This window comes from Pristiophorus japonicus, chromosome 21 (genome assembly GCF_044704955.1).
Source record: "Pristiophorus japonicus isolate sPriJap1 chromosome 21, sPriJap1.hap1, whole genome shotgun sequence".
Lineage (NCBI taxonomy): Eukaryota > Metazoa > Chordata > Chondrichthyes > Pristiophoridae > Pristiophorus > Pristiophorus japonicus.
The window spans coordinates 12,556,273-12,580,925 of record NC_091997.1 but is presented as its reverse complement, the minus strand read 5'-3'; the positions used below and the strand labels follow the sequence as shown (position 1 = coordinate 12,580,925).

The 24,653-nt window shown below is 44.7% G+C and overlaps 1 protein-coding gene and 1 long non-coding RNA gene across 2 annotated transcripts; one reads left to right on the top strand and one right to left on the bottom strand.

Moving 5' to 3' along the window:
- Positions 1-34: 34 nt before the first annotated feature.
- On the bottom strand, positions 35-17,719 carry LOC139233835 (uncharacterized). Its single transcript, XR_011588221.1, has 3 exons — positions 17,669-17,719; positions 7,101-7,168; positions 35-1,106 (listed from the first exon to the last, which is right to left on the bottom strand). It is a non-coding gene; the product is annotated as an uncharacterized lncRNA (long non-coding RNA).
- An 855-nt stretch (positions 17,720-18,574) lies between these two features.
- Positions 18,575-19,923, top strand: LOC139233606 (protein HEXIM1-like). Its single transcript, XM_070864009.1, has one exon. The coding sequence runs from the start codon at positions 18,753-18,755 to the stop codon at positions 19,602-19,604; it is 852 nt and encodes a 283-aa protein (XP_070720110.1). The 5' UTR covers positions 18,575-18,752; the 3' UTR covers positions 19,605-19,923.
- Positions 19,924-24,653: the final 4,730 nt, after the last annotated feature.

The window sequence follows — 24,653 nt, the reverse complement described above, 5'->3', positions numbered from 1 at the left end:
TAATTTATTTTAAAAAGTGTAAATAATAAAATAGGATATTAAAAATTATGGTACTTCTATTAACAAACATTTAATTGGTCATATTTTTATTACAAGTTTCTTGGTTCTTATTTGGAGAGGTGAGACTAGATTTAACCAGTGGTAAGAAAATATATTGCTCAGTACCAAAAGGCATAGTGGGTTAATACACTGACCTTTCACCCCTGGTCATGGGTTTGAATCCAGCCCAATTGATGGGACAAAAGTAGCCCCAATCTGTAAGGGTTGCTCTGTGAAATGAGTTTGGGGAGTCTTAAACAAATTGCTTGGAAGAATGCAGCCACAGCACATAATTTGGAAATAAATTGTCAATCTCACTCGAGAGGCCAGCCGGTTGGCTCATTGATGCAGTTCGGCTGGGTTTCTCGATTTGGTTAGGAGAGAGGGACCTTTTACTTTGCATTTGGCTGTGCTTAGGAATGACTGGTACCCAATTTTTTTTTAAATTGTTGATGTTTTGGTCCCAAGTTCATCTCTCATATTGATAAGCATAAAAGTTCTTTTTTTTTTTAAATAGTTGAACCACAAGTTCAGTAACCAACATTTTGATCTTATTCTGTACTTTCATTTAAATTCAGTATTACTGTACCTATAAACTAAAAATGTTCTTTTTAAAAATTGTGGCAGGATATTACTTTAAAATAATTTAGCAGAATATACCCATGCAATTTACTTTCAACCGGATATGCACTATCCAAACTATTTTTCTCCAAGGCTTCACCTTGGACGCAACACACCCTTGATCCCTTCTGCTGTTTACATTCCAAACTCATTGTACCTCATTATTAACAAATATGCACAGTGTGACTGTTTGTATTATTGATGCGTATAGACCCATGGTCCTTGTTTCTGCTATTTCTGCTTTTCGTTCAGTCACTCATTTTCGGCTCATTGCCTTTGTTTCTCTCCCTCAATCTTCAACTAGCAACTAACCATCCAGGCCTGCATCTTCCACACTGCACCACGATGATCCTCTGTATGCTTTGTGTTACATTGTGCAGAGCGTGTGATTTGTTTACTGGTTGCCATCATTTTATTGGGAACAGGATAGCAAAGTGCTGCAGATGCTGGAAACAAGAACAGAAAAGGGTTGGAAACACTCAGCAGGCCAAGCAGCTGTGGAGAAAAGGACTTGTCTTTCATGACCACCGGACATTCCAAAGTGCTTTACAGCCCATTAAGTACTTTTGAAGGAAACGCGGCAGCCAATTTGTGCACAGCAAACTCCCAAAAACCGCAATGCAACACATAGAAACATAGAAAATTGGTGCAGGTGTAGGCCATTCGGCCCTTCGAGCCTGCACCACCATTCAATAAGATCATGGCTGATCATTCCCTCAGTACCCCTTTCCTGCTTTCTCTCCATACCCCTTGATCCCCTTAGCCGTAAGGGCCATATCTATCTCCCTCTTGAATATATCCAATGAACTGGCATCAACAATTCTCTGCAGCAGAAAATTCCACAGGTTAACAACTCTCTGAGTGAAGAGGTTTCTCCTCATCTCAGTCCTAAATGGCCTACCCCTTATCCTAAGACTGTGTCCCCTGGTTCTGGACTTCCCCAACATCGGGAACATTCTACCCGCATCTAACCTGTCCCGTCCCATCAGAATCTTTTATGTTTCCATGAGATCCCCTCTGATCCTTCCAAACTCCAATGTATAAAGGCCCAGTTGATCCAGTCTCTCCTCATATGTCAGTCCTGCCAGCCCGGGAATCAGTCTGGTGAACCTTCGCTGCACTCCCTCAATAGCAATAACGTCCTTCCTCAGATTAGGAGACCAAAACTGAACACAATATTCCAGGTGAGGCTCACCAAGGCCCTGTACAACTGCAGTAAGACATCCCTGCTCCTATACTCAAATCCCCTAGCTATGAAGGCCAACATACCATTTGCCTTCTTCAGCGCCTGCTATACCTGTATGCCAACTTTAAATGACTGATGAACCATGAGACCCAGGTTTCGTTGCACCTCCCCTTTTCCTAACCTTCCGCCATTCAGATAATATTCTGTCTTCACGTCTTTGCCCCCAAAATGGATAACCTCACATTTATCCACATTATACTGCATCTGCCACGCATTTGCCCACTCACTTAACCTGTCCAAGTCACCCTGCAGCCTCCTAGCGTCCCCCTCACAGCTCACACCGCCACCCAGTTTAGTGTCATCTGCAAACTTGGAGATATTACACTCAATTCCTTCATCCAAATCACTGATGTATATTGGAAAGAGCTGGGGTCCCAGCACTGAGCCCTGCGGCACTCCACTAGTCACTGCCTGCCATACCGAAAAGGACCCGTTTATCCCGACTCTCTGCTTCCTGTCTGCCAACCAGTTCTCTATCCACGTCAGTATATTACCCCCAATACCATGTGCTTTGATTTTGCACACCAATCTCCTGTGTGGGACCTTGTCAAAAGCCTTTTGAAAGTCCAAATACACCACATGCCTTGTCCTCTCTACTAGTTACATCCTCAAAAAATTCCAGAAGATTTGTCAAGCATGATTTCCCCTTCATAAATCCATGCCGACTTGGACCGATCCTGTCACTGCTTTCCAAATGCGCTGCTATTTCATCCTTAATAATTGATTCCAACATTTTCCCCACTATTGATGTCAGGCTAACCGGTCTATAATTACCTGCTTTCTCTCTCCCGCCCTTTTTAAAAAGTAGTGTTACATTAGTTACCCTCCAGTCCATAGGAACTGATCCAGAGTCGATGGACTGTTGGAAAATGATCACCAATGCATCCACTATTTCTAGGGCCACTTCCTTAAGTACTCTGGGATGCAGACTATTAGGCCCTGGGGATTTATTGGCCTTCAATCCCATCAATTTCCCGAACACAATTTCCCGCCTAATAAGGATATCCTTCAGTTCCACCTTTTCACTAGACCCTAGGTCCCCCAGTACGTCCGGAAGGTTTTTTTGTGTCTTCCTTCGTGAAGACAGACCAAAGTATTTGCTCAATTGGTCTGCCATTTCTTTGTTCCCCATTATAAATTTACCTGAATCCAACTGCAAGGGACCTAAGTTTGTCTTCACTAATCTTTTTCTCTTCACGTATCTATAGAAGCTTTTGCAGTCAGTTTTTATGTTCCCAGCAAGCTTCCTCTCGTACTCTATTTTCCCCCTCTTGATTAAACCCTTTGTCCTCCTCTGCTGAATTCTAAATTTCTCCCAGTCCTCAGGTTTGTTGCTTTTTCTGGCCAATTTATATGCCCCTTCCTTGGATTTAACACTTTCCTTAATTTCTCTTGTTAGCCACGGTTGAGCCACCTTTCCCTTTTTATTTTTACTCCAGACAGGGATGTACATTTGCTGTAGTTCATCCATGTGATCTTTAAATGTTTGCCATTACCTATCCACCGTCAACCCTTTAAGTATAATTTGCCAGTCTATTCTAGCCAACTCATGCCTCAAACCATTGAAGTTACCTTTCCTTAAGTTCAGGATCCTAGTTTCTGAATTAACTGTGTCACTCTCCATCTTAATAAAGAATTCTACCATGTTATGGTCACTCTTCCCCAAGGGGCCTCGCACAACAAGATTGCTAATTAATCCTTTCTCATTACGGTCCCCTGCGGTCATCCCCCTGCAAAACAGATACACCGCTTTGGGTACTGTTGAGGGGGATGACTCATCAGGGGAGAGCAGCAGCAACCAAGTTCATGGCACCGTGGCTGGCTCTGCTGCACAGGAGGGCAGGAAAAAGAGTGGGAGAGCGATAGTGATAGGGGATTCAATTGTAAGGGGAATAGATAGGCATTTCTGCGGCCGCAACGGAGACTCCAGAATGGTATGTTGCCTCCCTGGTACAAGGGTCAAGGATGTCTCGGAGCGGGTGCAGGACATTCTGAAAAGGGAGGGTGAACAGCCAGTTGTCGTGATGCATATAGGTACCAACAATATTGGTAAAAAATAGGATGAGGTCTTACAAGATGAATTTAGGGAGCTAGGAGTTAAATTAAAAAGTAGGACCTCAAAAGTAGTAATCTCAGGATTGCTACCAGTGCCACGTGCTAGTCAGAGTAGGAATCGCAGGATAGCTCAGATGAATACGTGGCTTGAGAAATGGTGCAGAAGGGAGGGATTCAAATTCCTGGGACATTGGAACTGGTTCTGGGGGAGGTGGGACCAGTACAAACCGGACGGTCTGCACCCGGGCAGGATCGGAACCAATGTCCTAGGAGGAGTGTTTGCTAGTGCTGTTGGGGAGGAGTTAAACTAATGTGGCAGGGGGACGGGAACTATGCAGGGAGACAGAGGGAAATAGAAGGGGGACAGAAGCAAAAGATAGAAAGGAGAATAATAAAAGTGGAGGGCAGAGAAACCCAAGGCAAAAAGCAAAAAGGGCCACATTACAGCAAGATTCAAAAGGGGCAAAGTGTGTTAAAAAGACAAGCCTGAAGGCTCTGTGCCTCAATGCGAGGAGTATTCGGAATAAGGTGGATGAATTAACTGCGCAGATAGCAGTTAACGGATACGATGTGATTGGCATCACGGAGACGTGGCTCCAGGGTGACCAAGGCTGGGGAACTCAACATCCAAGGGTATTCAGCATTTAGGAAATATGGACAGAAATGAAAAGGAGGCGGGGTGGCATTGCTGGTTAAAGAGGAAATTAATGCAATTGTAAGGAAGGACATTAGTCTGGATGATGTGGAATCGGTATGGGTGGAGCTACGGAATTCCAAAGGGCTGAAAATGCTAGTGGGAGTTGTGTATAGACCACCAAATAGTAGTAATGAGGTTGGGGACAGCATCAAAGAAGAAATAAGGGATGTGTGCAATAAAGGTACAGCAGTAATCATGGGCCATCTCCCTGCCATACTAGTTTAACTCCTCCCCAACAGCACTGCAAACACTCCCCCTAGGACATTGGTTCCGATCCTGCCCAGGTGCGGACCACCCAGTTTGTACTGGTCCCACCTCCCCTAGAACCGGTTCCAATGTCCCAGGAATTTGAATCCCTCCCTTGTGCACCACTCCTCAAGCCACATATTCATCTGAGCTATCCTGTGATTCCTACTCTGACTAGACCAAATAATCTTTTTTAGCGATGTTGATTGAGGGATAAATATTGGCCAGGCACAGGGGATAACTCCCCTGCTCTTCTGAATGGTGCCATGGGATCTTTTACTCCCACCAGAGCGTGCAGACAGGACCTCGGATTAACGTCTCATCCGAAAGACGGAACCTCCGATGGTGCAGCACTCCCGCCGTACTGCACTGAAATGTCAGCCTAGATATTTGTGCTCAAGTCCGTGTGACTTGAACCCACAACCGTCTGACTCAGAGGTGAGGATGCTACCAACTGAGCCATGACTGACACTCTAGGATAGAACAGATATTTCAGCTATGAACCCTTCCTCAGAGCACATACACAAAACATCTTGTCTGTCCTCTTTACAGATGCAGTCTAATTTACCATTTTATTAGGATTGTGGATTCAAGAAATTTATGTTTACATCTGATGTGGAGATCATGTAACACAAGATAATCTCTGTATAGATAACAGTACTGCTGATAGCGCAGGTCAGGATGCAATCATTTCATTCTGTGTACACCAGGCCATTTTTTCTTATGAAAACCAGGGTGAAAAGTATAAATAACAGACTGATATAGAAGAATTACAGATAAAAAATGGCTCCCTCTTTGTTCGGTACATACGCATCTGTCCTTCACCCTTGACCATCTATTTTTCTCTATAATGCTGTGTGAGAATTGGCTCCCATGCATACAGCACTGTTTCGGTCCTTAAACAAAGTCATAAAGACACAGTATCCTTACAGCTCAGTATATAAAAAGGAAAGTGGTACATTGAAGTAAAGTTATATAATACATATTAAAATAGGTGATGTCCATATGCACCAAACAAAAAAAGTAAACCCTCAACACAATTAACAAGCCTATTTACTCTAACATTAAATATGCATTTCTACAATCGAAAAGAACTAGCTTTTCAGAAATTTAAAATATTTAAGTTCTTATCAGTAAACTTCAAAAAGATTTACAAAATATTAGCAGATCTCCTGTGGTATTGGTCATGGTGAGTCAGAAAATACATTTGATAATGAAAGCGGCGTCATACCATGTAACACACAGTGGCCTAGAAATGGAATCGCACCTGAATTGGGGCATGCTCCCATAACAAATTGGTCCACCAGTTTCATTTGCTTATTATCGGCAAGCTGCGGCCAGTCACGGCTCCAGAGGTAACTGAATAGTCCTGCGGGGGCAGGAGAGGCCAGCAAGATCAGCCGACCGAAGTCCTGAGTAGAGTCGGGGGGCGGGGGGTGAGCGATGGCCAGCAGATTTAATATGGAACCAGGAGGAACACTCCTGCTCTCCTAGCTCCACAATAAGGTAAATAAAAGAGTTCAAACGTACCTTTCTGGTGGTAGCCTTCTTTAAGGACGGTCAGTTTGGCTGCCAAGTACCTGAAGAAACTGCACGGCATATTCTGCAGTAATCCAAATTTGCAAAGGAGGCCTTACAATCGTTAAGCCCCTTATCTGAAAATGTAAAGGGACTAACACCTATTTCAGGTGCACGCAGTTCACGTCTATGGAGGAACTTTACCAATATGGTAGGTGGCACACTCTTTTTCTCATTGTTTCCATGTCTACTTCCCTTTGTTTCCTCTATTTTATGTATCTACATTATCTCTGTACGGCTCCAACACATGTTCCCTTACTCAATATCTATTTCACCATTTTTAAGGAAAAGGACACACAGCAAAATAGGTTTGAAGGGATTATGCAGGGAGAGTTTGTTGTAACATGCATTCAAGAGAGCCGAGCGAATAAAAAGACTTAGATTGGGAGATGCTGAGGACTGAGCAAAGTCGGGGAAGTAATTCGGAGCATTGGGAGATTGGTGGTGATAGAACTGGGAACACTAGCAGGAGAGAGACTGGTTGTGGTAACAGTGAGTGGTGTGAGAGCACTGAGGGTTGGCAGGATTGTGGTCACATTAAGGGTAAATGGATTCTGGGAACACTGGAAAAAGTGGGGAGAGAAAACAGTCCAGGACAAGTCCCAAATAAAGACTAACCTTTGGGAGCAACTGGGCCTGAGAATGGAGCATGGAGCAGAGGCACATTCTGAGAGGACAATTCTGCACTAGAGTCAAGAAATAAACAAAAAAAAGTTAACATGTAGCCATCACAACTCTTGAATCTCGGACATGATTAGTGGCCCAAAAGGTATCAAAAATGAAAGCCCAATTATACAAAGGAAGCTCCAAGAAAGAAGCAAAACTAAAGTCCGGGCTACTGAGGGTAAGTGTTTGGTGGGAAAAATATGTATTGGATGGATTTTCAACAGGGTGGTTTTATGAAAGAGTTTGGAAATGATTTAAATTCTTCCGTGTTTATGTTATAAATTATACTTTATAGTTGCCTAATTGAGGAAACAACATGGTTGCCCAAAGAATCAGGAAAAAATTGATAAGCAATTTGAGTTGATTTTGTGTTGTGGCAGCTGTTGGTTCCTCATTGGTGTATTTGAAAATAAATAAGCGATTTGATTGTTTGATTTTGTTTGTGTTGGTGGTTTGTGATTTTCCAACCTGTCTTCTGGTTCATCAATGGTAGATTTCTCTACTCATCTATATTTGAGCAAATTAACATGGTGAACTTACTGAATGGTTATTTGAGCCAATCAGGTTAGTGTGGTAGACATTTTGCATCTGTAGCATTTTAATGCATGGAGTATTTTCCATGTACTACAGACATAAAACAGATGTAAAACTTATTTATATAATCATCACAATTATGTTATTTGGTTTGTCCACACTTGTTACAATTAGGATAGCAATGGAAGTAAATGGAGCAATTTCTAGTGTCAACATTATTGAGCACCTCACCCATATAAAAGAAAGTAGTTCTTAACAATGATGCGCACCCTATATTACTCCAACAATACTCCACAACTGTACTTACAACATTTTAGAAGTACCAGGCTGGATCAGTTAACACCATGATCACCTCTGAGTCAGAATATTGTGGGTTCAAGTCTCATGTCTGGGTTTAAATTCATAAGAACATAAGAATTAGGAGCAGGAGTATTCCATTCGGCCCCTTGAGCCAGCTCCACCATTCAGTAAGATCATGGCTGATAGAAACATAGAAAACATAGAAAATAGGTGCAGGAGTAGGCCATTCGGCCCTTCGAGCCTGCACCGCCATTCAATAAGATCATGGCTGATCATTCCCTCAGTACTGATTTCTCTCCATACCCCTTGATCCCCTTAGCCATAAGGGCCATATCTAACTCCCTCTTGAATATATCCAATGAACTGGCATCAACAACTCTCTGCGGCAGGGAATTCCACAGGTTAACAACTCTCTGCGGCAGGGAATTCCACAGGTTAACAACTCTCTGAGTGAGAAGTTTCTCCTCATCTCAGTCCTAAATGGCCTACCCTTTATCCTAAGACTATGTCCCCTGGTTCTGGACTTCCCTAACATCGGGAACATTCTTCCCACATCTAACCTGTCCAGTCCCATCAGAATCTTATACGTTTCTATGAGAGCCCCTCTCATCCTTCGAAACTCCAATGTGTAAAGGCCCAGTTGATCCAGTCTCTCCTCATATGACAGCCCAGCGATCCCTGGAATCAGTCTGGTGAACCTTCGCTGCACTCCCTCGATAGCAAGAACGTCCTTCCTCAGATTAGGAGACCAAAACTGAACACAATATTCCACGTGAGGCCTCACTAAGGCCATGTACAACTGCAGTAAGACCGCCCTACTCCTATACTCAAATCCCCTAGCTATGAAGGCCAACATACCATTTGCCTTCTTCAGCGCCTGCTGTACCTGCATGCCCACTTTCAGTGACTGATGAAAACATGACATCCAGGTCTCGATGCACCTCCCCTTTTCCTAATCTGCCGCCATCCAGATAATCTGCCTTCGTATTTTTGCCCCCAAAATGGATAACCTCACATTTATCCACATTATACTGCATCTGCCATGCATTTGCCCACTCACCTAACCTGTCCAAGTCACCCTGCAGCCTCTTAGCGTCCTCCTCACAGCTCACACCGCCATCCAGTTTAGTGTCATCCGCAAACTTGGAGATATTACACTCAATTCCTTCATCTAAATCGTTAATGTATATTGTAAAGAGCTGAGGTCCCAGCACTGAGCCCTGCAGCACTCCACTAGTCACTGCCTGCCATTCTGAAAAGGACCCGTTTATCCCGACTCTCTGCTTCCTGTCTGCCAACCAGTTCTCTATCCACGTCAGTACATTACCCCCAATACCATGCGCTTTGATTTTGCACACCAATCTCTTGTGCGGGACGTTGTCAAAAGCCTTTTGAAAGTCCAAATACACCACATCCACTGGTTCTCCCTTGTCCACTCTGCTAGTTACATCCTCAAAAAACTCCAGAAGATTCGTCAAGCATGATTTCCCTTTCATAAATCCATGCTGACTTGGTCCAATCCTGAAACTGCTTTCCAAATGCGCTGCTATTTCATCCTTAATGATTGATTCCAACATTTTCCCCACTACTGATGTCAGGCTAACCGGTCTATAATTACCCGTTTTCTCTCTCCCTCCTTTTTAAAAAAGTGGTGTTACATTAGCTACCCTCCAGTCCATAGGAACTGATCCAGAGTCGATAGACTGTTGGAAAATGATCACCAATGCAGCCTCTATTTTTAGGGCCACTTCCTTAAGTACTCTGGGATGCAGACTATCAGGCCCCGGGGATTTATCGGCCTTCAATCCCATCAATTTCCCGCCTAATAAGGATATCCTTCAGTTCCTCCTTCTCACTAGACATACTGTCCCCTAGTACATTCGGAAGGTTATTTGTATCTTCCTTCATGAAGACAGAACCGAAGTATTTGCTCAATTGGTCTGCCATTTCTTTGTTCCCCATTATAAATTCACCTGAATCCGACTGCAAGGGACCTACGTTTGTCTTCACTAATCTTTTTCTCTTCACATATTTTTAGAAGCTTTTGCAGTCAATTTTTATGTTCCCTGCAAGCTTCCTCTCTTAATTAAACCCTTAGTCTTCCTCTGTTGGATTCTAAATTTCTCCCGGTCCTCAGGTTTCTTGCTTTCTCTAGCCAAATTATATGCCTCTTCCTTGGCTTTAACACTATCAATTTCCCTTGTTAGCCATGGTTGAGCCACCTTCCCCGTTTTATTTTTACTCCAGACAGGGATGTACCATTGCTGAAGTTCATCCATGTGATCTTTAAATGTTTGCCATTGCTTATCCACCGTCAACCCTTTAAGTATCATTTGCCAGTCTATTCTAGCCAATTCACGCCTCATACTGTCGAAGTTACCTTTCCTTAAGTTCAGGGCCCTAGTTTCCGAATTAACTGTGTCACTCTCCATCTTAATAAAGAATTCTACCATATTATGGTCACTCTTCCCCAAGGGGCCTCGCACAAGATTACTAATTAGTCCCTTCTCATTACACATCACCCAGTCTAGGATGGCCAGCTCTCTAGTTGGTTCCTCGACATATTGGTCGAGAAAACCATCCCTAATACACACCAGGAAATCCTCCTCCACCACATTGCTACCAGTTTGGTTAGCCCAATCAATATATAGATTAAAGTCGCCCATGATAACTGCTGTACCTTTATTGCACACATCCCTTATTTATGTTTGATGCTGTCCCCAACCTCACTACTACTGTTTGTTGGCTTATACACAACTCCCACTAGCGTTTTCTGCCCTTTGGAATTCCGCAGCTCCACCCATACCGATTCCACATCATCCAGGCTAATGTCCCTCCTTACTATTGCATTAATTTCCTCTTTAACCAGCAATGCCACCCCACCTCCTTTTCCTTTCTGTCGATCCTTCCTAAATGTTGAATACCCCTGGATGTTGAGTTCCCAGCCTTGGTCACCCTAAAGCCATGTCTCCATGATGCCAATTACATCGTACCCATTAACTGCTATCTGCGCAGTTAATTCGTCCACCTTATTCCGAATACTCCTCGCATTGAGGCACAAAGCTTCAGGCTTGTCTTTTTAACACACTTTGCCCCTTTAGAATTTTGGTGTAATGTGGCCCTTTTTGTTTTTTGCCTTGGGTTTCTCTGCCCTCCACTTTTACTATTCTCCTTTCTATCTTTTGCTTCTGACTCCATTTTATTTCTCTCTGTCTCCCTGCATAGGTTCCCATCCCTCTACCACATTAGTTTAACTCCGCCCCAACAGCACTGGCAAACATTCCCCCTAGGACATTGGTTCTGGTCATGCCCAGGTGCAGACCGTCCGGTTTGTGCTGGTCCCACCTCCCCCAGAACCGGTTCCAATGCCCCAGGAATTTGAATCCCTCCCTTCTGCACCACTGCTCAAACCACGTATTCATCTGAGCTATCCTGCGATTCCTACTCTGACTAGCACGTGGCACTGGTAGCAATCCTGAGATTACTACTTTTAAGGTCCTACTTTTTAATTTAACTCCTAGCTCCCTAAATTCGTCTCGTAGGACCTCATCCCGTTTTTTATCTATATCGTTGGTACCTATATGCACCCTCCCTTTTCAGAATGTCCTGCACCTGCTCCGAGACATCCTTGACCCTTGCACCAGGGAGGCAACATACCATCCTGGAGTCTCGGTTGAGGCCGCAGAAACGCCTATCTATTCCCCTTACAATTGAATCCCCTATCACTATCGCTCTCCCACTCTTTCCTGCTCTCCTGTGCAACAGAGCCAGCTACGGTGCCACGAACTTGGCTGCTGCTGCTCTCCTCTGATGAGTCATCCCCCCCCCCCGCCCCCCCCCCCACCAACAGTACTCAAAGCGGTGTAGCTGTTTTGCAGGGGGATGACCGCAGGGGATCCCTGCACTGCCTTCCTTGCACTACTCTTCCTGTTGGTCGTCCATTCCCTATCTGGCTGTGGACCCTTTACATGCGGTAAGACCAACTCACTAAATCTACCTCAACTCCACTTTCTGCACAATCCCCATATCCCTTAATATTCGAAAATCTATCGATCTCTATGTCTTGAATATACTCAATAATTGAGCATCCACGGCCCTCTGGGGTAGAGAATTCCAAAGATTCACCACCCTCTGAGTGAAGAAACCTCTCCTCATCTCAGTCCTAAATGACCAACCCCTTATTCTGAGACTGTGACCCTCTGATTCTAGAGTCCCCAGCCAGGGGAAACATTCTCCCTGCATCTACCCTGTCAAGCCCTGTAAGAATTTTGTATGTTTCAATGAGAACTCTACCAAATATAGCCTACTCTACTCAATCTCTCTTCATCGGACAATCCTCCCATCCCAGGTATCAGTCTGGTGAACCTTCATGCATACCCTCTATGGCAAGTATATCCTTCCTTAGGTAAAGAGACCAAAATTGTACACAATACTCCAGGTGTGATCTTTCCAGGGTCCTATATAATTGCAGTAAGACACCTTCACACTTATATTCAAATCCTCTTGTAATAAAGGCCACACCATTTCCTTTAATGGCTTGCTGTACCTGCATGTTAACTTAGTGATTTGTATACAAGGACACCCAGGTCCCTTTGAACACCAACATTTCCCAATCTCTCACCATTTTAAAAAACTGTTTTTCTATTTTTCCTACCAAAGTGGGTAACTTCATATTTCTCCACATTATATTTGATTTGCCATGTTCTTGTCCATTCACTTAGCCTGTCCATATCCCATTGAAGTATTTTTGTATCTTCCTCACAACTTACATTTCCACCTAGCTTTGTATCATCAGTAAACTTGGATGTATTACATTTGGTCCCCTCATTTAAATCATTGATATCGATTGTGAATACCTGGGGCCCAAGCACTTGATCCTTGCGGTACCCCTCTAGTTACAGTCTGCCAACCCAAAAATGACTCCTTTATTCCTACTGTTTTTAGTCCGTTAGCCAATCCTCAATCCATGCTAGTACATTACCCCCAATCCCATGAGCCCCAATTTTATTTAATAACCTCTTGTGTGGCTGATTAAGGACCAAAAAAAGAGCTACGCACGGAGGCAGAGGATATGGCTGAGGTACTAAATGAGTACTTTGCATCTGTCTTCACCAAGGAAGAAGATGCTGCCATAGACATAGTAAAGGGGGAGGTAGAGGAGGTACTGCAATGGGATACAAATCAATAAAGACGAAGTACTGGAAAGGCTGGTTGTACTTAAAGTAGATAAGTCACCAGGGCAGGATGGGATGTATCCTCAGACGATGAGAGAAGTGAAGGAAGAATTCACGGAGGTACTGGCCATAACCTTCCAATCCTCCTTAGAAACGGGGGTGATGCCAGAGGACTGGAGCATTGCAAATGTTACAACTTTATTCAAAAAAGGGTGCCATGATAAACCCAGCAACAACAGGCCAGTCAGTTTAACATCAGTAGTGGGAAAGCTTTTAGAAACAATAATCGAGGACAAAATTAACAGTCACTTGGACAAGTGTGGATTAACTAAGGAAAGCCAGCGCGGATTTGTTAAAGGCAAATCATGTTTAACCAACTTGATCGAGTTTTTTGATGAGGTAACAGAGAGGGTTGATGAGGGCAATGCAGTTGTGTACGTAGATTTCCAATAGGCATATGACAAAGTGTCACATAATAGGCTTGCCAGCAAAGTTGAAGCCCGTGGAATAAAAAGCACAGTGGCAACATGGATAAGAAATTGGTCAAGTGACAGGATAGTAGTGGTGAACGGTTGTTTTTCGGACTAGAGGTAGGTATGCGCTGGTGTTCCCCAAGGGTCGGTACTACTTCTTTTCTTGATATATATTAATGACTTGGATGTGGGTGTACAGGGCACAATTCAACATTTAACATAAGAACATAAGAATTAGGAACAGGAGTAGGCCATCTAGCCCCTCGAGCCTGCTCCGCCATTCAACAAGATCATGGCTGATCTGGCCGTGGACTCAGCTCCACTTACCCGCCCTCTCCCCGTAACCCTTAATTCCCTTATTGGTTAAAAATCTATCTATCTGTGACTTGAATACATTCAATGAGCTAGCCTCAACTGCTTCCTTGGGCAGAGAATTCCACAGATTCACAACCCTCTGGGAGAAGAAATTCCTTCTCAACTCGATTTTAAATTGGCTCCCCCGTATTTTGAGGCTGTGCCCCCTAGTTCTAGTCTCTCCTACCAGTGGAAACAACCTCTCTGCCTCTATCTTGTCTATCCCTTTCATGATTTTAAATGTTTCTATAAGATCACCCCTCATCCTTCTGAACTCCAACGAGTAAAGACCCAGTCTACTCAATCTATCATCATAAGGTAACCCCCCTCATCTCCAGAATCAGCCTAGTGAATCGTCCCTGTACCCCCTCCAAAGCCAGTATATCCTTCCTTAAGTAAGGTGACCAAAACTGCACGCAGTACTCCAGGTGCGGCCTTACCGATACCCTATACAGTTGCAGCAGGACCTCCCTGCTTTTGTACTCCATCCCTCTCGCAATGAAGGCAAACATTCCATTCGCCTTCCTGATTACCTGCTGCACCTGCAAACTAACTTTTTTGGGGGATTCATGCACAAGGAGTCCTTGGAGATGGAGCACGCGGTGTCCACCGGTACGCTCGCGGCCTTCCGCGAGAGGTGGGCACCGGAGGGACTGGAGTGCATCATCACGCCCGGCAACCAAATTTTAATTTGATTTTACGTTTTAAAGTTTAATTTGTTTTACTTGCCGGTGCTTTTAGTGTCCCCCTCCCCTTTTATAGGGGGCACTGGAGGAGAAAAAAAAAATTGATTTTAGTGCCCAAAAAAAAGAAAAACACAAAAAAAAACACAAAAAAGAAAAAAAATGGGCCTTGTAAATATCTGGTGTGTCATCCAGGTCGGGTGGCACCATTTAATGTTTATGTGTTACAGGTAAACTCTAAAAGAGTTTCATGCACAAGGACCCCCAGGTCCTTGCAGCTGACGCAAAACTTGGCAGTAAAGTGAACAGTGAGGAGGATAATGAGAGACTTCAAGATGACACAGACAGGTTGGTGGAATGGGTGGCACGTGGCAGATGAAATTTAATGCAGAAAAGTGTGAAGTGATAGATTTTGGTAGAAAGAGAGGAAATATAAACTAAAGGGTACAAGCCTAAAGGGGGTGCACGAACAGAGAGACCTAGGTGTATAGGTGTGCAAATCATTAAAGGTGGCAGGACAGGTTGAGAAAGCGGTTCGAAAAGCTTAAGGGATCCTTGGCTTCATGAATAGAGGTATAGAGTACAAAAGCGTAGAAATTATGATGAATCTGTATAAAACACTGGTTCAGCTTCAACTGAAGTATTGTGTCCAATTCTGGGCACCATGCTTTAGGACGGATGTGAAGGCCTTAGAGAGGATGCAGAAAAGATTTAAGAGAATGATTCCAGTGATGAGGAACTTCAGTTGCATGGATAAACTGGAGAAGCTGGGGTTGCTCTCCTTAGAGCAGAGAAGATTGAAAGGAGATTTGATAATTGTTCAAAATCATGAAGGGTCTGGACAGAGTAGATAGAGAGAAACTGTTCCCATTGCTAGAAGGGTCGAGAACCAGAGGACACAGATTTAAGGTGATTTGCAAAAGAACCAAAGGCGACATAAGAAAAAACTTTTTTACACAGCGAGTGGTTAGGATCTGGAATGCACTGCCTGAAAGGGTGGTGAAGGCAGACTCAATCACTGCTTTCAAAAGGGAGTTGGATAAATACCTGAAAGAAAAAAATTGCAGGACTACAGGGAAAGAGCAGGGGAGTGGGCCTAGCTGAAGTGCTCTTGCAGAGAGAGCTGGCACGGACTCGACAGGCCGAATGGCTTTCCATGCTGTAACCATTCTATGATTCCAGGACCTTATCGCATGCCTTCCGAAATCCCAAATACACCACATCCACTGGTTCCCCCTTATTTATTCTGCTAGTTACAACCTCAAAAAACTCTTAACAGATTTGTCAAACATGATTTCCCCTTCATAAATCCATATTGACTCTGCCCAATCCTATTATTATTTTCCAAGTGCTCTGTTACCACATCCTTAATAATCATCTTTTAGTTCCTCATTCTCATAATCCAGATTTATGCTCAACTGCAATACCAAGGTAGTGTTGCTTTGGATGACACATTAATCCAAGCTCCTGTCTGCCTGTTGTAGCGATTTAAGCAGATGCTAAAGATCCAGTGGGGACAATCAATGAGGAGAGTTTCTCCTGGTGTCCTGGTCAGCATTCCTCCCTCAACCAATTTGCTGATTGTTGTTTGTACCTTGTTGATGGTGCAAAGCGCTTCTAAGTTTATCTACAAAATAACTAGTCATTTCACATCAAAAGTAATCGCATGAAGCACGGAGACATTTTGAAATGATGAAATAGTAATAAAATGATATTTATCATTGTGCAGAGTAATCTGCTCATCCCCATATACTAATTTATCCTATTACTCCATTCAATACATGTTGATGTAGAATTGGGCATATATTTTATAACCTGCCATTATGTTTGAATGACATCAGAATTCTAGCAGGAAGTAAAGCAAGAATGACATTTTATGTTCAAGTGGACAGACTGCATTCTTTACATCACTGAAATTCACTTTTATTAACTAACCTAATTTGGATTACGCTGCAAAGTTTGGAAAAATATCTGCCTGAATCAGGCAGGTTCTCCAGCTGCCCAGTAATAGAATTGAGTGGGCCATACTGTCAGTAGGAATGGGGTGGTAAGTCATTCCCCGCCATTATTTCCACCTTGCGAGTGGCCTCAAAATGTACCCACATCTCTCCTAGTTTGGCATCAGTTTTCCTTAAACATATCTGTGAAGTGCCTTGGGGTGTGGTTTACATTAACAATGCTATATAAATGGAAGTCATTATTAACAATGTCATCAGCTGCATTACCAATAGATAACTTAGCTATGCTTCAACCTTCATGTTAATTTGACCCCTCAGTCTGGGTTGAACTCAAAAAAAATCAAACCAGTCCCCATTCCCATATATTAAACACTCACCATTTAAACTTTTAAAAAGCAGTTCAAAATAACAAGAGGTTGTCATCAGTTCTTATGAACGTTTTAAGTGACAGGGATTCTATTCATCACAACTCTTTCAAACGTCCATATAAAGACCAGTGTTTACACATTGTAAAGCACAAGTGTACAGTAGTATAAAGGATCTTTTAAAATGGTGGCAGGAGAAGATGTGGTTTGAAAGTTAAAATGGTAACTTGTATTGGAATTGAATGCAGCTCATTGGATCTTTCTTAAGTAGCCACCCAGTTAAAAAGGAATCTCCAAAGCCTCAAGTTTAAAATAAGACAATTAAAGCAGCCCCCTTTTATGTTAACACTGGGGAGACAGACATGGCAAATCCAAACAGGACTGGTGTGAAGGAATTCTGTGCTCCAAATAAGCCCAGAATGTGGGGAGCTTGTGCTGCAGCAGAGTTTCAGTGGCAGTGGGCGAGGCCTCTGGGCCCGGGGCTGTGTTGACATCGTCCCCCCCAAACAAAACAACCATCTCCCCTCCCCCGAGGTAGGGGTAGGGGTAGGGGTGGAGGTGGAGAGGGACTCCTCCTTTCTCTCTCTCTCTCTCTCTTTCTCCGGCCCTGTTGTTCCAACAACCAACATTCGGGCCTCTCGCGGTCACAATGGCCAACTGCTCGCCGCCGCCATCTTACCACAATCCTTCAGCCCCGCCCCCCCACCGACCGGGCCTGCTCACCGTCCCTTCCCTTTGTGTTCAGTCACAGCCGGCCGCTTCACAGCTCGCTGCACCCCCCCCCCCATTACCAGCTGCACTGGTAAACTGTATCCTTCCGCCGCTCAGCGCTTTAGTTTAAATGGTCATATATTGACCAGAAAGGTAGGTGAACTCCCTAAATATTTTGTATTGGCAGGATTTGCGAGCTTCAGGTTAAACGCTGCAGCGCTGATAAGTGAGGACTACTTTCTACGTTTTCGGACTTGACTTTCTTTCCCGAGGTAATTTTTTTGCTCGAATTCCGAACAATTGTACTTTACACTTTCAATTAATGAAGGAGTAATATAAAAAACGATTAATTTTTAAAGAATATTCGTGCCCGGAGTCTTTCCTCCAAAGCACTGTGCAAATCTTCCATAGTGATCACTGATTTGACATGTTGTCCCTCCCTCCCTTTCTTAATGGCACAGTCAGCGAAAAATGGCTTGTTGGTACACGCCCCGCAAACTCCGAGGGATCAAAACGATTGGCGAACAGGAGGCGTGACGCGAGATGATGGACAGCGGCCGGCCGCCAATGGCGCAGGCCAGGTTCGGTTAGCAACAGCGGAGGAAGCGTCTTTAATGGAAGGAGGGGGGAGCCCTGACCAACCGGCGGAGGGCAAGGGGGTGGGGGGGGGCGGAGCCGCGTCGCGCGAGCAGCCCGTGACGGCTGGTGTGCGGGCTCGCGCGCCCGCGCTTTCGGGAGATGGAGTCCGCGCCGCGCTCACCTGCAGCGGCCTGAGGGTTTAAAATACTACAGCTCCCAGAGGGCCGCGCGGCGCCAGGCGCATGCGCGCTAACCGATTCCAGTCCCTTTCTATTTATATTAAGCCGCGTCGAGCCAGCGAGAACAGCAGTTGGAGGCTGGTGTGTGAGGGGCAATGAGGTCGGGGCAGGGAAAAGAGACAAGTATGAGGAGAAACTTCTGAAAGAAGCCCAGAGGGGGAGGGAAAAAAAAAAACACACACACACACACAGACACAAAGTCGTCTATTAAACAGAAACCTGTTTCAACACAAGATGGGGGACCAGTTGTTTTCGCAGCCCGTGGACTGTCCGTCGCTGGGCAAGTCTCAAAGCTTGGAGCATCCCTCGTCCGCCGAGAGTGTGGCCATCAACAACAATAACAACAACAACAGCGGGGAGGAGCCTGGGCTGCTGGCAAGCCAGAGCTGCCCCCCGAGCGGTGGCCATGAGCAGGCACCGCCGGCCGAGTGCCTCCCGCGGCCGGCCAAGAGGAGGCACCGGCGGCGGCCGTCCAAGAAGAAGCGGCGCTGGAAGCCCTACTTCAAGCTGTCGTGGGAGGAGAAGAAGCTGCTGGACGAGCGCGAGAGCGTGCGGGCGGCCAAGACGCGGGCCGAGATGTTCGCCAAGGGCTTCACGGTGGCGCCCTACAACACCACCCAGTTCCTGATGGACGAGCACGACCAAGAGGAGCCCGACCTCAACACCGGCGTCTGCCCCAAGCGCGCCAGCAAGTCGGACGACACCAGCGAGGAGGACGAGCTGGACGACGACGAGCAGGACAGCGGCAGCGACGGCATGGGCGGCGACGGCAGCGAATTCCTGCAGAAGGACTTTTGCGAGACTTACGAGAAGTACCACGCGGAAAGCCTGCAGAACATGAGCAAACAGGAACTGATCCGGGAGTACCTGGAGCTGGAGAAGTGCCTGTCCCGGCTGGAGGAGGAGAAAAATAGACTGAGGTGCCGGCTGGAAGGGATGAAAGCCGCGAAAAGTGGGGAGGCTGCAGAAAAACAAATGAAAGAGATCGAGCACGAAGTGGAGAAGTTAAAAGCGGAAAACGAGCGGCTCCAGAAAGAAAACGAACTGTATAAACAAGAAAGAAGATTTTTAGAAAACGGTGAATAAAAAAAAAATACTTGGACATTAATCAACTAAAATGTAAATATTTTAATTGGTGTAAGCGTTTTATAAAAATGCAATGGAAGAACATCATCTCCTCTCCCCATTTTGTTGTTTATGCGACATGTGTACATTTCTGTTGAACTTTTATGATGTGCAACTTTGTCTGGCTTATTTTTCCCTTGAGGTCGAGGTATACAATGTGTTTTTGACACGTTACTGGCAAACTTTTGTTTGCTGTTTTGTCCAGAGTCGTGTACATCTTCAAAATGACATCTATCAGATTAATAGTCTAAGAATAAATATAACATTAGTAAAGTAATAACGATGTTACTGGCGTGATATTTGTGTGCAGCGCGATTGCCTTTTAGCAGTGTAAAGGGATTATGTGTACAGGACCATTGGCCACCGTTCATTGCAAAATGTAGGGTTAAAGCTGTGTTGAGATTGGCGTTTTTGAATGGTTGTGAACATTCATTGCAACGTTCACATTGAGATCCATTCGCTCAACGACCGCACTGCTGGTGAATTTCGCCTAAAATCAACTACTTTATTGGTCTTCAAAGTGTCTGTACAAACATTTTCACCAGAGTTTCACTTTATTAACAGTTCAATGATATAAGGGGAAAATGATCAGACTTGTGCAATTGCAGGATTACACAATTAGTTATTCATAGTGTCAAATTGTGTATAGTATATGTGCCATTCTAAACCTTCATATGTTGGGTGCTATTATTGTACCATGTCAATTGGCAGTAAACATATGGCACAGTTGGTTAGAGAATTCATGCTTTGCCACAAGCAAAAAGGTGCAGTGGTAATGTGTAAAGGATATGCAGATCACAGCTGCAACCGAGCTTAGTACATATAGACAGTGTGAAGACCAACAAGTTTGTCCCTGTGCAACCAAAACAAGTGTGTACGGACCTTCAATCTAAATTAGACACAGAACAAAAGGAAAAGGAGCCTTGGGTGATCATTTTTATTAATTGGGATGAGATCATCACACATAAACGGATTTGATGCTGGCTGTGAAGAAATCTTATGGGACTGAAGGTACGTAAGAAAAAAAATAATTATTTTGGGGAAAACGGCCCCTTGCGTTGCCTGTTTAATAACTAACCCGCGCCATTTACTGCAGCCAGGATTCAATTAGAATTTTATAGCGAAAAGCAGCTAGTTATAAATTGTCAGTCTTGGCTTAAAAAAACAGGTATTTAAGTTATATTTTCAAAAAGGGTGGAGATATTTGAACGTTCTGCATAAATTGCTGACTCCCAAGTTATATGTTCATTGAAATTGTCCAGGAAATCAAAATTGGAATAATTTATTTGAAGCGCAGGTATTGAAGCTCTCTTAAATTAACACAATAGGAAACAGTAGATTTTCCTAATGCACAAAGCAATATCATCGATTTAGTCTTTCAGGAATTTAACGATGTGATTCAACACTCCTTAATACCATTTTGGTCAATTTAAAATCCTGTTCAAATTGATATTCCACATACTTGTCAACAGAGGGCGTATTTCCCTGCGAGAGGATCAGTTGACAACTACGTCCAACTGGCCCTTTTTTTTAACGGCATAAATATTCCGAAAATTGTACGGGTATTGTCTCTGACGAGTATCTTGCATTTTTGAAAGGCATGGAGACTTAAAACAGGAACAGTTTCTACATTGCTTCATTGATAAACAGTTGGTAATGAGCCATTCAAATGAGAAGGTCGCAGGTTTGATTTCCATCTTGTGCCGAATTAACTGATCTCCGTCAAGACAGCACTTCATAGAATAATACAGCACAGAAAGAGACCATTCGGCCCATCAACTCTGTGCCTACTCTTTCCAAGTGCGTTCCCCCACCCACTCCCCATATCCATGCAGTTTTTCCTCCCAAGTATTTATCAATTCCCTTTTGAATGCTTGCCTCTGGTTCTTTTGCCAGTCACAAATCTGCCTTCTGGTTATCGACTCTTCATCCATTGGAAACAGTTCCGCTTTATTAACTCAATATCTAAATCCTTCAGTATTTTAAATACCAATATCAAGTCACCTCTTGGCCTTCTCTGCTTTAAGGGCTGAACTCGTGTTTTATAAAGGGGTAGCGTAACTTCCTGGCTTTTGTACTCTATGCCTCTATAAAGCTCAGGATCCCATAAGCTTTATTAACCTGACCTGCCAGCTTCAAAGATTTGTGCACCCCGGAGCTCTCAGCTGGAGCTCTCCAATTGTCTGAGGCAGCCTTCGGCCGAAGGAGAGAAGAAAACAATCATGATTCACCCTCTTAATCTCTATTCAGTTACTGTGGCAGGAAGTGCATGTGTTAATGTTAGGTGAGAAGGATAAGGCTTTGCTGAGATGCCATCACAAGTTAAAATATTTGTCAAGAGTTTAGGCTCAGACGAAGAATGATTAATTGGGTGAGGTATTTGAGGGCCACCTACTTAATGAAGAGTAAACACCTTTATCTGGTGACCGGACTGAAATAAAAAAATAATGCCTCCCTAAATAATATAAAGCTATGATTATATTCCATCTATCCAGTTATTTTGTTTCCCTATAAAAAAAACATGCAATTACTACATTAAAGTGGCAACTAGTAAATATCCAAGGCCAGGATTCTTTGGATCAGTTAGCTGACAGTTTTTCCATCTTCGTTGAAGGAAAAACCTGTTAAGTCTACAAAATACCATACTGAAATAGTTGATAAAACCCAAATGGGTTCTCAAAATCAAGCACACAATAGATGCAAATGAAAAGATTTCTGCTTCAATTTAAAATTGCAGAAATGTATAGTATGCAAGTTTGTTGTTGCATGAGGAAGTTTACATTTTCCATTATTAATCTTGGGGGATATTTAAGACATTGGCCCAGAAATTGCCGTTGGAGGCCTCCTGTGGACGGAGGCTTCTGACCTAAAAGATTTTTACGAATTTACCTGGTGGTTCTGGAGATTTGGAGACTTGGGGTCCTGGGCCTCTTCGCAAAGGCCTGCGTAGAGGCCCACGTATCCCAGGCACGTATGCACTTTATACGCGTCCCTGGGATCACGTGGGCCTGCCCAACCAGTCAAAGTAGGGATATTCCCATTCATACTTGCGGTGAGTTCCTTATGTACAGAATCACCATAAGTATGAATGGGAATACCCCAAAAACACACAAGCACTTAAAATATATTTTTTTTAAACATCACATATTTAAAATTAATCAAAATGGAATTTAATGAATTATTTAAAACAAAAACATTATTTTTTGATATACATTTACATATTTTACAGAGTTTAAAAATAAACTTATCTTACAGGATTTTAAATTATTGGAAAAAAATGTCTTTTTCTGTCCTTTATAAGTTTTGCGCTGATAAAAACTGGCCTTATACCTGCTTTTATCAGTCATAGAATTTCAAAGGCTTTCACTGGGCAGAAGTTGGAAGCCCAACTCTCCGCCCGAGGAGGCCCTTTATCTTCGGATGCGTGTGATCTGTTTTTTTTTCTTTTGAGTTTACCTGCAAAACATAAAAACATTAAACGGTGCCACCCGACCTGGGTGACACTCCAGACATTCACAAGGCCCTTTTTTTTTTTTCCCCCCCCTTTTTTTCTTTTTCTTTTTTTTTTTGTTTTTTTTTGGGCACTAAAATCACAATTTTCCCCAGTGCCCCCTATAAAAGGGAAGGGGGACACTAAAAGCACCGGCAATTAAGACAAATTAAACTTAAAAAACGTAAAATCAAATTAAAATTTGGTTGCCGGGCGTGATGATGCACTCCAGTCCCTCCGGTGCCCACCTCTCGCGGAAGGCCGCGAGCGTACCGGTGGACACCGCGTGCTCCATCTCCAAGGACACCCTGGACCGGATGTAAGAGCGGAAGAGAGGCAGGCAGTCAGGTTGAACGACCCCCTCGACCGCCCGCTGCCTAGACCGGCTGATGGCACCCTTGGCCGTGCCCAGGAGCAGTCCTACGAGGAGGCCTTCGGACCTACCCGCTCCCCTCCGCACAGGGTGCCCAAAGATCAGGAGTGTGGGACTGAAGTGCAGCCAGAATTTCAGGAGCAGCCCCTTCAAATAATGGAACAGGGGCTGCAACCTTGTACACTCAATAAAAACATGGAACACGGACTCCTCCAGACCGCAGAAATTGCAGGCGGCCTGGGAGTCCGTGAACCGGCTTAAAAATTTATTGCACGGCACTGCTCCGTGCACCACCCTCCAGGCCAAGTCCCCGATGAATAGTGGGAGGACCCCTGCGTAGAGTGCCCTCCATCGGGGACCCCCGCCTCCTCCGGACGGCAAGATGGTACGCCATGGCGTGTCCGGACGGCCGGCGAGGATGGCAAAGTTGAGGGTGTGCAGGAGCAGCCCGTACAGGAAACCCCTCCGCGCGGAACTGAAAGGCACGGAGGGGATTTCCCCGAGGCGGCTCAAGTTGTGAGGCGCCGGCCCCCGAGGGAGGTTCCGGGGTTTGGCGCCGATGAGGAATTCCGTCCAGACGGGGGTCAGTTCGGACGGGATCTCCCCACGTGCTTGAGCCTCCTCGATACACCTAACGGAGTCAGGGCCCAGAGCTGTTTTTAGCGACTCGATGGCATCGGCCGCGTGGCGGACGTTGGCAGAATTTAGGCGCCGCGCCAGCGTGTCTGGCGCCATCCAGCCCGCTCCTCCGCCATCGAGCAGGTCCCTGACCCTGGTCACCTCACCAGCCACAGCCCTCTCTTCCGACCGCCACATAAAACCTCGGCCGTGGAGGTACGGATTCCCGAGCAGCGGTTCCTGCAGGACGGCCGCCACTCCAGCCGGCGGAGAGCTGCGCTTGGTGGAGACTTTGTTCCAGACCCTGATGAGTTCCCTGTAAAAGACAGGCAGCTCCCGGAGGGCGGTCCTGGCACCCCCCAAGTTCACAAACAGGAGCTGCGTGTCATAATTGAGGTCGAGCTGCTGGTGGAAGAAATACCTCGCCAGAGCGCACCACCTAGGAGGGGGCTCGACGTAAAGGTATCTCTGCAGGGTCTGAAGACGGAAAGTCGCGAGCTGGGCGCTGACGCACACCAACGACTGACCG